The 15,141-nt window shown below is 39.6% G+C and overlaps 2 protein-coding genes across 3 annotated transcripts in view; both read left to right on the top strand.

Moving 5' to 3' along the window:
• ccdc24 (coiled-coil domain containing 24) overlaps nt 1–12,676 on the top strand; it is a 17,143-nt gene extending 4,467 nt beyond the window's left edge. Inside the window, exons 3-9 of the mRNA XM_034887787.1 lie at nt 789–973; nt 4,469–4,585; nt 4,691–4,795; nt 7,013–7,067; nt 10,721–10,784; nt 11,235–11,346; nt 11,572–12,676. Coding sequence (XP_034743678.1) covers nt 789–973; nt 4,469–4,585; nt 4,691–4,795; nt 7,013–7,067; nt 10,721–10,784; nt 11,235–11,346; nt 11,572–12,562 — 1,629 coding nt within the window. The 3' untranslated portion in view covers nt 12,563–12,676. The remainder of the gene's footprint in view (nt 1–788; nt 974–4,468; nt 4,586–4,690; nt 4,796–7,012; nt 7,068–10,720; nt 10,785–11,234; nt 11,347–11,571) is intronic.
• A 1,678-nt stretch (nt 12,677–14,354) lies between these two features.
• LOC117954199 (protein THEM6-like) overlaps nt 14,355–15,141 on the top strand; it is a 19,504-nt gene continuing 18,717 nt past the window's right edge. For both annotated transcript variants that reach the window (XM_034887784.1, XM_034887783.1), the window contains exon 1: nt 14,355–14,474. The gene's annotated coding sequence lies outside the window, so the exon portion shown is untranslated. The remainder of the gene's footprint in view (nt 14,475–15,141) is intronic.

The following is a 15,141-nucleotide window of genomic DNA, read 5'->3' as shown; positions in this document are numbered from 1 at the left end:
GGGGGGGGGGGGGGGGGTGTCCAGGAACAACTTGTTAGCTAGTTGGCCATGAATCCTGTAATATTAACACCTTGACACCCGGCTTTCATGCTTTATGTATGTGTATGCAACGCACTGTGAATTATGGAATGCATCGGGACCTGCACACATTTCAACACACAAGCAAAGACCAGAAGTGGTGTGTTTAGTAAGCTCCAGTGTATTCCTTTGAAGTAAGTGAAGTCTTTGACTGCAAATGACAGAAATGATTGGCAGACAACATGTGTGGAGGTCTTAATGGTATCCAGACTTCACTGAGGCGCACATGCACACAAACATTCACACACATCTTTTCTTTTTTTGGGCTATTTTTTCTTTGGCTGTTGTTTTTTGGTAAATTATAGAGGTCCAGACCTTCTACTGACGATAGAGGAAGTATACTATAAAGACAAAGCATTTTTTTGTTTAACAATTCCGTGATATGCATTGATAAAATGATAATCCTACTGTAGCAAAATTACAAGATGCCATGTTAACATAGTATGACATAGTGTAAGCAAGATATGAGTTAACAAAGGTTAACAAACATTAATGTATTAGACATAATAACTGTAAGGCTCACTATTTGGATTTACAGATTTTCACAAAAAATACGTTACCCAATGGTGCAGGATCATAAGCTGCCAGCTGTGAATCAGTCACCTGGACTGACAGCAAAAAGTGTAAAGCACATCTTGGAAATATCTTGTAAGTGTGAAACATTATTGCATGTTTGACCCCTTCTCTTATCATAATAATACAATTTGCAGATGGAGATGTGGCACAAAATGTGGCAAGAGAGCCAGCAAGGAAACAATCGCAGCAGGACAGGGACCCCACTCTCACATCAGCTGGCCTCCCCTCTAGCCGACCCCCCTGCAGTCAAAGAACTGGTGAGAGCCGAGGTGAAGATGTTACTGCAGACTCTCAACGAGAGAGCCCGCAGGCAGGGGAGGTAGGTGGAAGATCTAACACACACATCTACTCCACTGTCTATTATTAGTGAATAAGTGAAAGGTTGTGTTTTTTTGCCTTTGGATGTATTGGCCCCCCCCCAAAAAAAACGGTTTGTACACAATGAGAGAACCATTATAAACACTAAAAAAAACTGTACTAGTAAAGCTAGTAATAGTAATGGGATTTTGTTGAAACAAAACAAATAATATTTTTGGTTATGTACTGTCAAAAAAGAATGCATGAGGGACAGACTAAAATTCTACAAACACAATAATCCACCACTGATTGTTGGCATAGAGTTTGGTTTTACTACTCTAGAAATCAGAAGTACACCACTGCTGATTACGCGCTCTCAAAAACGTTATATTGTTGCACACAATTTGTCAGTAAGTCAACTCTCAGTCACTAGTTGAACTTGATAAATTCAACAAGATAGTCCTCAGGAAGTTTACACTTTCAATATTCAGTTTGAATTTAAATTAAAATGTTTGTCAGCTACAAGCATTAAAAAGCAGTTTAGTTTCCGATGTAAAAAAACAGTCGACATATGTGTGATTTATTTCTCTAATTTTCAATGGATGCAATTTCTCTCATGATCTAATTTGTTAGTGTGACGTGTTCGCAGAGGGTTTTATTTTCTGGTCAGTGGTTATAAATTACACAACACTTCGGCTTTTTCACAAGCCAAGACATGGCATAAATAAGTAGGTTAAGACCCTGCCTCCACTCCGTGCGTAATTTCCCCCCTAACAAAGAGTGCCATAAAATGCTGTTTTGTGTTCCCACGTTAGTTAAAAATGGGATGGAAAGCAGAGGAACAAACTGGTTTGGGAATTGTGGAACAACGGAACAATTACAAGAGTGAATGCATTTCACACCAAACAAACACTAGTTTTTAAAGGCTGAGTCAGTTCTAGCTTCATTGGAATAAATATATATTTTACCTTATTGAATAAATATATTTTTTTACCTTACCTTATTGAAATGTCCATTTGTTATGGTAGACACAGGAGACACCGCATAATGTAGCTGCTCTATAGCACCGTTATTAAGGTATAAGCTTCTAAGGGGGTATAGAAACAATGATGCGTAGAATACCAAAGAGATAGAAAGAAAAGTAACAAGCTCATTTTAGCCTAATGTAGCGGAGTCAGAGTCCAGTTTCTTCTTCACAAAATCTACTGCAGTAAAAGTAAAAAGTATAGTGATTTAAAACTACTCTTAGAAGTATATGTTTTTTTAAACTTACTCAAGTAAATGGAACGGAGTAAATGTATTCCCCACCTCTGGTATGAGTATGAGCTAGTAACTATCCCAGCAACCAGCTCGCTGCTGCCAGGAATGTTGCCCTCTGTCACCTCTCAGGCTTTGTTGAGGCTTTTTAAGGGAAAGCACAGCATAAGATGGATTGTTCTTAGTTTTGTGACAATCATGTCAATTTGTTGACTTCCTTTTTATTGTGATTGTCATTTTTTCTGTACCCTTATTTTGTGTATATTGTTAAACTAAAGGCTGCATTCAAATCTAGTGGTTTAGGTTTCCTTTTCTTTTTATGTGTGTGTTCAGGCTTATTCTGAGTATGGCATCATCTCCAGTCCTCCAGTAGGAGCCCCTAATTTGTATTATGTTGACCTGTTCTATAAAATCTACATTTATTGTTACCAAATTACTAATTGATGTCAGATGGGAATGTCAGTAGTCAGCAAACTGGAATGTTGAACCTGATGAAGCCAGAAGATAACGCAAGTCATTACAATTCATCCTGAGGAAAACGTATGTTTGTGCCAAGTTTTGGGGGCAATCCATCCAATAAATGTACAAAATGTAGAAACATTACACTCAAAACAACAAAAGTTAACCTTAATTGTGGTGCTAGAGGAAAAGCCAGATGATCAGCAAAGTCAGCAGAATTCCTCTTCTGGGGACTACAAATGTATGTTCAAAATTGTATGTCCTTCAATAGTTGTTCAGGTATTTCTGTGTTTTTACTAAAATTGTAAAGATAATATAAAACATTCCATGCATCTACCAAATATATAAATTGTATATGTAAATATACTGACACTATCACTGGCACTTGTTATGCCAGCTCAGTTGACATGGATTTATTTGGAAGTAATCTTATAGGGGTTTCTTTAAAGTAAGGATGGTAGCAAGACTGTTTACGCTGACAATCCAATATCTATAAAACCAGAGGTCTGCCCACAACAGTACTGTGTCTTATTAAGGTGTCACGAGCAACAGACACTCTACTAGCTCGCCCATCACAAGTCACTGTTGTAAACTGCTTTGTGCCGGAATGTAAATATATCACAAAAAGTCACATTCAGAGGTAGAAATAAAGCCTAGTATTGTTGGCTGTGTAATAGCACTACCAAAAAAGTATTTGTACCACACAGACTGTGCCAGCACAACTCGCTTTTTCCCTTTGAAGTGGGCTTCGGTATACTTGTTGAACTTGATCCATTGTACTGTGGAAATGGTTGAGTGTGTGTTTCAGGCCTTTGATCCTTCAATTAGGCTAAGTCCCAAATGTATATCAGCTGAATGGCTTTCAGGAGTAAAACCCAACTCACTTCCCGGTAATAACACTTCCATTTAATAACTCCACCACCCTCTATTTCTCAATTTAATTCAATTTAATATGCTTTGTTGGCATGGAAATTGACAAAATGTTACCAAAGATTGATAGAGACCAGCATCTTTCTCTCTTTCATACTCATACTTTCATATTCATACTCCCATCCTACTGCAACTTGTTTGTGTGCGTGCGTGCATGTATGATTTTAACCTTATTTACCAGACATATTAGCCAAGGACACCTTCTATATTTGTATTGAAGGCCCAACTAACTCATTTGCTTAAAGCCACATACATAGGAGGGGCTAAAAATAGTTCTCATCCCCATACCAGATTATTCTTGTGATTTGAACTATTTGAGGGTGTGTAGAAGGGTGTGCACATTGTAAAAGTCAACTGATTTATCTTATTGGCCTCGTCCTGTGTGGTCCCGATGCCCTAGCCATCCACCCATTTAGACCCACACCCACTAGACGTGGCTAGAAAAGACACATTTTCTCTCACAGACTATAAAATTATGCAGAACTGACCAGGTTGTCACCGCGCCTGCTGCTGCCTACACCATCTGCTTGTTTCTTTTTTTTCCTTCCAGCTAGGGATCTTTCAAATAATGTAAAATGAACCCAGCTCTGATAATAGAGTTCTATTAAAGGCACATGTTATACAGCCTTTATGGAACTCAAAGCACCACCAGATCATCCTGCATAAAGCAGGAATGGGACTTGTGATCATTAAGTCAGTCAATCAAGCTTTAACTATGTTGCTGTTTTCACTCATGCTAGTGCCACTCAAAATTGAAACGTAAACAGTCAAACAACAGACTAAATTCAAAAATATAAATAATAAAAGTTTATGTTAGTTTACTTTAGAGGTAACAACACTTTTCTTTTATCATGTGCTGTTGTTGCTACAGAGATGGCAAGGAGCTCTTGTTTGGGTACAAACCTGAGACGGTGGACTACGCCCTGAGTCACCTTGACAGCTGTTACAGACACTGTACAAACCCTGAAAATACTGACAACATAAGCAGGTAAGTACCACTTGCACAGAATTTGAAAAGTTTAGTAAAATTATACAGTGCTTTTACTAATGCATAAAATCTCTTTTGATCTTCTTTGTCTAATCTTTTCTTTAGACCGAGCTCTCACCGCTTGGTCCAGTCTAATGCAGAATATGAAATTGAAGCAATGAAAGACAAGTTGAATGTTATTGACATTGACCAGGTGGTGGACAGCCTCAGGTAAGTTGTGTTTCCCAAACTTAAAGGACGGGCGGGGGGGGGAATTAAATCCTCCTTTCAATACACTGGATAGTGCCAATTGGCCAGGCATGCCAAAACACTTATTTATGAACTCCAATAATTCAATATAATCACAATCAAATAGCACAATGTGGTCTCAACATAAAAAGAAAAAAGGAGCTTTCAAGTCAGGGAGCGGAGTTCACTTTACCGGCAAAACCAAGATCTTTTTCCTAAACTTAACTAGTTGTTTTGGTGCCTAAACATTAACTGTCTTCACTACCGCATGCCGCTCACCTTTTCCCTGTCGCTGATAACGACGGACCTCTGTAGCCGACGTCAGGGAGCTCCGTAACGGCTAAACCCATCTAGCCACTGCCGCTCTAATATTGATTGTTCTGTCGCACTATTATTCTATGTTGACGACGAGTAATTTAGCCCTCATTGACGCCACTTTCTTTGTTTCTTCCCAAGGCTTTTTAGCAGCAGAAACGATATTGTGCCCGGTGCCTAGCACTGCCCAAGACCAAAGCATCTTTTTCTGCTTTCCCGAAATGTTGTTTGGAATTGCCAGACACAGGACTTTAAGCAAATTGCGACCTGCTTGTGACTATAGCTGGGCCAATACCATATTTTTGATGCTAATACTGATATCAATATTTGAAACAAACAATATATTGGGAACACGTAACATCACCATTCTTAATACGGTTTGGGAATTAATAACCTAAGATGAACATTTTAGAATAAAATTACAACTTGTCATTGCTCTCCGGTGGACAAAATATGAAGCCATGTGGAATCTCTAGACACAGAATTCCACAGATTTCTCGCAGATTTTAAACAATTACAAAAAAAAATTAAATTCAGAATGTTTTTAGATACCCACCCCAAGCATAAAAACAGTCCGCTAAATTCTGCAGATTTTATTCTGCATCACCGCTGAAAACTGTAAAAAAATGAAAAAAAATAAAACAGTTATGTGCTGCAATTTCTTGTTGCCTATTGGCCAACATACATAACCATAATGATATATCTGAAATAAACTATACATATAGCTCTACTTGTAACCCTTTAATACAAAGCAATGACTACTTGCGACCCCTAATCACATGTAACATGAGTTGTGAGTGATTTTCACTAGAGGTCTAAGCATTCAGTTTTTCACAGGAAATAAAGCAGAAATGAGAAAACTAAACATCATTTTATGCAACATCATTTTTGGAAATCACTTGGTAATCCTTGGGTGGTCCTGACCCCCAGCATAGAGGTGGATAACCTGCAAGACAACAGAATGTACAGTCTATGTACAAAGTAAAAAACACATGTCACACTGGTACAAAGAACCATGTCTTGCCTGCACGTCTTAGATTTGTAATACTAACTAGCAGAGACACATCGTGCAAATTGTTTACTGTATGTGTGTATTTATTTTTCTTTTTGGTATAAATTCTCCCTTAATTTCCTCTCAATTCTCCTCGGTGGCTTCTGTCACTGCCCTCCCTCCTTCAAACTCCATCCCTCCTTTCTCCAACCCTCACTTTGAGGCCCAAGGGGCAACACAGTCACTGGGGCTACCTTGAATGAGAGCCTCCCCCTCTCCATATCTGTCTCTCTTTTTCTCTCCCTCTTTTCCCATTTCCTGACTCGATCGGAACAAAAGGCCCCATTGTCGGAAAATGGATCCCAGAGCAGGCAGAAGTTTCTTTTTCATTTGAAAGAAGTATATAATAAAGTCTACTATAGTTATATAACCAGAGAAGGAGAAAGTGTCTGGGGAGAGACAGAAGGAAAGGAAAAATAGGACACTGTTTCCTCAGTATCATTATGAAAACTGCAGACGATAAACTATGAGCAGACACCAAGTGCACCTATTCCATTGTCACTGCCTTAGTGTGATTGTGTTGTACCCTTTTGCTTATCAGTCTTTCTACAACCAATATGTTGATCAAACTCACGAATTTAGAATGTCACTTCAATAAATCAGCATTAAATATGTGAAGCATTTCTACTGCGTTTAACAAACCACAGCCATTATGAAAAGAAGTCTCAGCTTCAACTTATGTGTTTGGCTCTGTGCACGTGTTGTGACTGTTAAATGCACAGTTTTCACTTTGACCTAGATTTTATGAAATTTTTAATAAAAAACTACTGAAGTTCTAAAAGTAATAATCAAGGCTTTCTGTCATCTATTGATCTATCTATCTATCTATCTAGGTCTGTCCTAATGGAGGAATGTAAAGCATTGAACAGGCTGGTAAAGCATTTCAAGGTAAGAAGAACAGGATGAAAAACAGCCAACTACCAAATAAATCATAATTTTTTAAACTTCCAGTGCAATACTGATCCAAATCCTACAATTGTGAATGGGGAACCAGGCCAAAACCTCACTGTGAATGGATTTTACAATCAAAATGTATACAATATAACATTGTAAGCATCCTGAGTTATGATGCTATGCTGAACCGGTAAATCTGGACATCCTACTAATATTATTTTTTATATATATATGCATACAATACAATGCTGACTATTTCCTTTCAAAAAGACATTGACTTCCTTGACCAGGGACACACCTTTTCCCAAAACAAGTAAAGTTTAAATCCCTTCTGGATTCTCTCGGGTAGATCTGCTAACTCTCTATTGGCATCAACACCCTGCCAAAGTTTTTATCTACACAAACATACACACATAAGCACATGAACCTCGCACACACACACACATAGTAAACCTGCGAGGGCTCAGTCTACACTTTTTTTTCTTTCCATCTGTCTGGCCAAGAGCTTTGCGGTGCCGAGTAAGATCAATCTCTTTCCAATCACTCAAATGACATAATACATACATACAGAGACATTTAGACACACACACACACACACACAGACACACACACGCCTACAATCTGGCTGCACTGTCATGCTTGCTTGGCATAATGAGAGAACCAGAGTGAATTAGTTAGAGGCCAGATGTAAGACTTTTCTGCAGACCAAATGTGGAAGTTATCTCTCTGTACCCTCTGTTTGTGTTACATGTAATGCAGTGTGTCTGCCTGGAGGTCTTACATTGAGTGTAACAAAATTGTAAAAGTGTATGGAAGAAAAAATAACTGTAGTCTCTCAGGGGTGGTTTTTTTTCTCTCAGAGGTTTGTTAAGAACCCAAAGGGAATATGTTGTGTGTTGTCATCGAGTATCATTGTACTTAGTGCATGAAGACCGTTTCAAATGTTGTACTGTCAACATCCCATTCCAAAGATAAACCAAACAGCAGAGGTGTTGTCTGTGGAAAACCTCATCAGGCATTTCCAATATAGAACAAAACAAACTGGGTGTTGGTGAGTGAGGAGAGGACATTATTTGTGTAAGCTTTCCAGACCCAAGGTGTGTTCCAGGATTAAAGACCTAAGGGTGTGAACCTTAAAAAAGTCTCTGTACAGAGACTTTTCTTGGCAGTCATGAGGCTTTTACTGTAAAGGCAGTTAGACATCTTTCTCGAAACGATCCTGCGAGAAAACAGAAATGGGAACCTTTCACTGCAAAGAGATTGTCACCTCAAGCGAAGGGTTTCTGTCTGGTGCGTGAACAGGTGCGATGACGCTGTGGCTCAGGTGGCGCTATGCTCTTATGGCATGAGTTTCTTGTACACTCCATTTACTTGCTACAGTGGTGGAGGATGTTGATGCTGTTCTGTGCAAGGCATCACTGCCTCATTGGCTGTGATAACTCATAGATCCTTGAATGGAAGTAAACTGTAGTCAGCCATTAGGATCTTCTGTGTGAGTATAATTTTTTACTGTGACACAAATCTTTAGAAAGTCTTATTATCTGTTGATATTGTAGGTCTAATATGTACTATAGAGGAGGGTTAACGTTGGAAGTAGTGAAAACTTAAAGGCGTAGGTAGCAGTTCTCACCTTTTCTAACAATTGACAGAGGTTTAATCTAGTATTTTCCTGCCACAGGCAAAGAAGAGGTGACAGAGAAACACTCTTTTTAAGTTTAAATTATGTAGGCTGAAAAGACATCTACACTATTTCAGTCACTAATTCACTGCTTCAAATTCCAAGTAGATAAATGTGTTTGATGGAGAAAAGGAATTTAGATTTTGATCTAAATTGAAAGATTTTACCCAATGCTAAGCAGGAAAACATTCAGACTTTCCAACTCTAATCACATTTTTCATGTTCGTCAACATGTGTTTTGTTTAATGCAAGGCCTGTATAAATTTGTTATGATGTTGCAGTTTTTGTGAGGAAAATATGTTAAATGTCCACAAATGTCTCTTGACGGTGTTTGGCAGTAAGCTGTGCATTGCTTTAAGTCCCAATCCTGTAATTGTCCTGCGTAAGGACTGCCATGGCTTTCTAATCACCATCGTGTTTGACGCAGCTGAGATTGCTATTGACTTAGCGTTATTCCTTGCCGTTAAATTATATAACGCCTTTTAAATGGAGCCAAATCAGGCATTTACAGGCGTGATACGGTATGATTGAATCATTAATTTGTCGTAAACACAACTGTATTGACCCATTTTCTCTTAGCAGGAGGGAGGCTCATATAACGACTTTGTCTGCACTATTGGCTGCACTGTTACTGCGGCCAGAAGACTCATCTCTGTTATCTAATGTAGGTGGTAGTAATAATATTATCAGCAGCTGAGCTCTTTTAGTGCATGAGCGTCGCAATGTTCCTCATGCTGTGATGTTGGCTGTGGGTGAGGAGTGGCTGAGTGACTAGACTCAGAAGGTATTGTCTGCTTTGGGTGGTCTAAACTGGGCAAATGTGGCCTGGTGGTGGTCAAGGAGATAACTGAGAATACTGGACACACAAGAGAGACATGTTGCCAAAATGTAACCTGTTAACCATTAAACCGGTATCAGCAGTCAGAACACGACCTCTATACGCTGATGCTACGGAATAAAACATCCCAACTGGAAAGAGGTAGATTTTCTGTCAGGATATTAAAGGTTTTTGATGGTAGACCCGCTAGATCAAGCTTGGCCGGCACTGTTCCAGTATAGAGCAAAACAGATGGCAGCCATCAGTAGCTGGTTTCAACTGGATTTTGAAGCTGGAACGGTGACCCTTGTTCTCCTGTTTCTGTTTCTGCATCAGCTGAGGGATAGATTGTGTACTCTGCAGATGAAGCTTTGGATTCTAGAGATGCATGTATAAGAATAATGACAGTAACAGCTTTTCCTAAAATATCAGCATGTCAGCGCCATGGTAATGGGTTCAAATCCCACACCGACCACAAAGCCTATTTTCAGAGAGCGTGTGTGTTTGTGCTTTATGGTTTTGTGGATTTCCTTCACTTAACTGTCAGAGACACCAGACATACTTTGTCTGCAGCTCTGAAAGACAATAATGGGAGGTTTGGGTTTGTTTTTCCTGTCAGTCTCCAGGCCTGTGGGTACGTTTGTCTGCTGGTGAGTGTGTATGTGCTTGAGTGTAATTGACCCTTTTCATTAGTGTTTGTGTGCTGTTGTAAAATGAGGAGAGGAGGCTGCCAGTCCCTCATAACAAACACATGAAGACACACTTTTCAATCAGGTCTCTGGTGTTACAATCTATGGACATGCGCACACACACTTACGGTTTTTGCTTTGGATATAGAAATCTGAGGTCAAATTATAATGGAAGACTGCTGGTCAATCGTTTAGTGACCACACACACACACACACATCTCTTTCTCCCCGTTATTTTTATACTTTTTCCTTGTTCCTTTGCTTTTTCCAAAGGCTAATGCTTTCTTGAACATGTATAATACATTATCCTCACATTTTTCCATGTCTACTATTGTCATTAGGAGCTGAATGTGTTTGTGCCGTGGTATTATGTAGTAGTACAGTACACTAAGTCCACAAACTGCATGAATAAACATAAACGCTGCCTCTTTCTGCTGCATTATGTTTCTTGTGTTCCCTGCAGGAAAATATAAAACACAAGTGTCGGAATCAATGGGAATTTGATCAATCCGAACCTACACTTGCAGGTGAGTCCATATACCAACATGTTGGTGTTTTGCTGCCATCTGGTGGCATATTGTTTAACACATGATGTGTGAGGACAGTTCTCTTTACCACTTATGTCCTATTGAATCTATAGCCTAATGAAAACATTTACAGATGAAATGAAAATGCTGATGATTTTACACACCCGCAAATAGCTGGTAATACCCATTCTGTAGTATATTGATGAATGAAAAAATGGGCGATTGAGGACTCCAGCCAAATCCATCTACTCTGGGACTCTTCAGAGCAGGCTGGTTGAAAAAGCAATAGCGTTCATTTTCAGAACACAATAATAAGTACCTGCTTTTTTCATATGCACTAGGTGATTGTTATATTTTGATGGTTTTCTGTAGTTGCATATCTGACAGTGTGTTTCAGTATTTTCAGTTTTTTTTTCAAATCTCAATCCTGTTGCATTTGATTATATGCAGATTTGAAAGAGCTAAGAGGAGCTATACAAATGGACTTGGATCTTTACCCTTCTTCGCTTGCAGCTTTACCTTCAGTTTCCTCCCCTCGCCCTTCGAAGAAATTGAAAAACCGGTTAGTATGTTTTTCTGTTACGACCCCCAGAAAGACTTTGATTTTAAGAGGGCCATAATGAGTACAAATTAAATGAAAAGGGAATGACTGGACAAAATGTATGAATTAGGTGCCTTCTCATACCGTTCAAGCTTTCTCGATGTATGCACAGTGTTGTTTTTGATTTATGAAACAAACTACTTTAACGGTACTTCTTTTTTTCTGTTTCTGATTCATTTCCCCCAGACTGTCAGCAGGACAAAGGGCTTCTGATGAAACTCTGCGATCTTTAAGCGCTCCATCAGCCCTAAGACCACATCCACCTCCCCCTCTTTGCCATACTAAACCCAGGCCACCGCTAGGGGGGCCTCCTAACAAGTCATCATCAACGTTTAAACTCGTTAACAGTCCATCATTGTCTAGGACTCATGGAGAACATAGAAGCACATTAGCCTCCACTGGAGCTAGGAAAACACAAACACCTAACTGTAGCCGGATCGTCCCTTCTCGGCATGCAAACCGTCACTTCACCACTTTACTGCCAGAGCCTGGCAGTGACCAGATGTTGGTTAAAACCACACACCACGGCAATCTTTCCTCAGAGCAAGACAGTGGTGGTCTCCACTCTATGCGACTGACTTCTAGTCCAAGTTTTCAAATAAAAACTCCAAGAAACTCATGCATCCATGAAACCCATCTGTCATCCGATCACAGTGTTCACATCCTGAGCACAAAGTGTGATATGTCACCACAAATGACAAGAAATGGCAGCCCCGCCTTTAGGTCAAGAAACATCAATACTAACCCCTCAATCCCTAACTTGGATGCAGGCAGTTACAGCAGCAACGCTGACCATCCTCTGTCATCAACTGGGAAATCAAAGACACAAAATGAGCGACAGAATAGTGCTTGTGGAGGTAGATTAGTCTCAACAACAGTGCAGACATATAATGACAGAAGGAAGAGTACTTCTGGGAGGTTTCAGTCTGAAACTGGGAGCTCCTCTGCACATACTGGCAGTAGGAACAGCAACAATGGAATGGATAGAAATACAAATGGTCATCTTGGTAAAGACGTCGTCCAACCGCAAAGCCTAGTAGCCACATGCACCCATCCAGTGTCAAAACGGATAAATGGACAATTCTTTACTTCCCACAAAAGCCCACTCGAGGGCACCACAAGTCAGCAAGTCAGCAAGTTTAACCAGCCGGTCCCTCCTGCAGGGGTGTCAACTTGAAGTCAGCCACAGACCAGAGCAGAAAGATAGTCTGGTAGTTAGAGCCACTGACCTGTTGTACTACGGAAAAAAAGTGAGGAAAAATAAACACAGTATGTTACAAGAAGACTTCAAGAGAGGTTTGGTATTGTAGTAGATAAGATGGCGGACTATTGAATTTACCAATACTTTTCGATAAGACCTCTCAGAATCACTTTTATACTTGGGAGCATGATTACCTAACCGTTGAATAAATTGTTTTGCTCTGGAATAATTTCACAGCTATATCTCCCTCCCCCCCATATCGCCTCAATTAAACATAACTTGAATCTGTTATCTACATACATGGAAAATGAGTGTTTGAAAATGTGCAGTGTCTAAATATTTATTTTGATAGGAAAACGTGTGTTGTTAAGAGCCCTGCTTTAATTATTACGAATCATAGTTTAAGTATGAATGTGTTATGTGTCACCGAAGGGTGTTTTAACTGAATTAAAGTGTAGCCCTCTGTGGTTCTTACAAGTCTAAATAATAACATTAATCATTACTCAATTTCTTTCAGCTGCTATGACACGTGCTTCACCTACTCTGACAAGTTGATGTCTGCTGTTAAAAGAACACTGTCAGTAAAAATTTTGGCATATCAGTAATGTAATACTCTATGTTACCAGGGATATAACTAAGTGAATTTTGGTAAAATCAATTTAAATATTAATAATTTTATTTTAAAAATACCACCATTTGGGAGTCCTGCATGACAGTGCTGCACCTTTAACAGAAAACTCACATTTTTTCTGAATCAAGTCAGTGGCAAAAAATGTTACAGCCCAATACTGTATCAGTCACCCTTACTGATTAGATCTCTGTTCGGTCATGGAGCTGTGCTGGAAAAGGGAGGATAATGGGCAAGCTGAGCGACAGATTTACAATAGTGCTGCGTTTAGGAACACTTTAGTAGTTTCGTTTTTCACTAAGACACACCCTCCAACGAACAGAAACTGATCCTAAAGAACCGTCCGCGTCATCTCTCATACACTAAAAGGTACGATTATTCCCTTAATCCCTTAAAATATATATTTTATCCAAATTTCCCTAATTTATTGAATTTGCTGATGTTACTATAAGACAAATAGGCGTATACTGTTGGTGTTTCTTCGGGCTCTAACGAGGACAACAGTAACTAGAATAAGAATTGTCACAAAAGTTCTATTTTATATTGTAACGCTGGTTTTTTTTCATTTCTTTTAAACTTGCCATGTAGCCTATTCAAGAAAATGGTGTGAATGACAGATAAACAGGGGGTACCTTCATAATAAAAAGTACGTGTTTGCCTGTTTTGTGTAGGCCTACTTGTATTGTTTTGAGAGAGGAAAAATGTATAGGCCTGCGCTATTCTTTATCACGAAGTAGCTATTGTACTTTCAATTGGCATCCGTTAAAGTAAAAACAAGTCACGAGAAAACATCTTTAAAAACTTGTGAGAATATAAGACAAGAAAGTTCAGCAGCTGCAGCAGAGAATTAGCTGGTTGTGTGTCTGCAGCTACACCATTTTAAATAGTCCACAATTTGTCTGAGCTGCTGGTGTCTGTTCACCTCTCTGTCGGGGCATTGGGATGGGGCCGGAAAGTCACCTGGCCAGCAGTTAATATAGAGTAACCATGTAATCAAATCAAAGATTGTTACGGTTAGCATTATTGTATCTCGGCATAGTTCAAAAGAAAATGTTGCCTCGACCTTATTTTTGATGCACCAGCAGGCGAACAAGCAAGTAGGCTAGCCTAACCAAAATCAAAGAAAACATTTGATGCTGTGCGAAGAACAGGTGCATGCTGGGTGTGGCTAATCGTAGAAGCTAAAATGTTCATGGCCGCGCATCTTCCATGTGATTGCGGATTTCTGCGTTCGCTGGGTAACGTCGACCCTTAAGTGAGGTGTGTGAGGACTTTCTGCCGTTTTTGGCTGTTAATCTTTGTCACAGGTGTGCACAGAGCGTCTTTTAGCTAAAAAATATAAAACCAAAACAACAAGGGAACCTGTGAGCTCAGTGGGACAGAAACGTGCGAATTGGATAAACTTAGCTGAGACTATTTCGCGGGATGATATTGCAACACGTTATTGGAAGAATTTCCATTAAACTTTAGTTTACACATACAAGCCACCGGTAATTGTCATAACTGGCGACTTTATTTCCTTTTTTACAGCAACCGTCATTAGCCTGTTAGCATTGTCATTCTGTGAGCATGTGGCGGCGGTTAGCATGCTGACCTTTTCTTTTGGGCCCTGACGGCTAGCCTCTTCAAGGCTCAGACTGCTGTTCAGACAGGTACAATAACTGTAAAGGGTTTTTGAGTTTATATGCTATCATCACGGGGGCATCGGTTATGATGCAAGAGCCAGGAAACACGAGCACATCATTACACATGGGCTTATTTTTCAGCTGCCAACGGCCCCATGTTAATGTAAAAGTGAGTGACAAGGGGTGACCAGGTGAACTCAATCAGGTAATTAGGGCTGACAAGCGGCGGTTTTCCACTGCGTGGTATCTACTCGACTCGCCTCGGGTCTACTCGCTTTTTTTGGTTTTCCATTACGAAAAAA

Source organism: Etheostoma cragini, chromosome 12 (assembly GCF_013103735.1).
Source record: "Etheostoma cragini isolate CJK2018 chromosome 12, CSU_Ecrag_1.0, whole genome shotgun sequence".
NCBI lineage: Eukaryota > Metazoa > Chordata > Actinopteri > Perciformes > Percidae > Etheostoma > Etheostoma cragini.
Note: the sequence above shows the minus strand (reverse complement) of the source record. Positions and strands in the feature narration are given on the sequence as shown.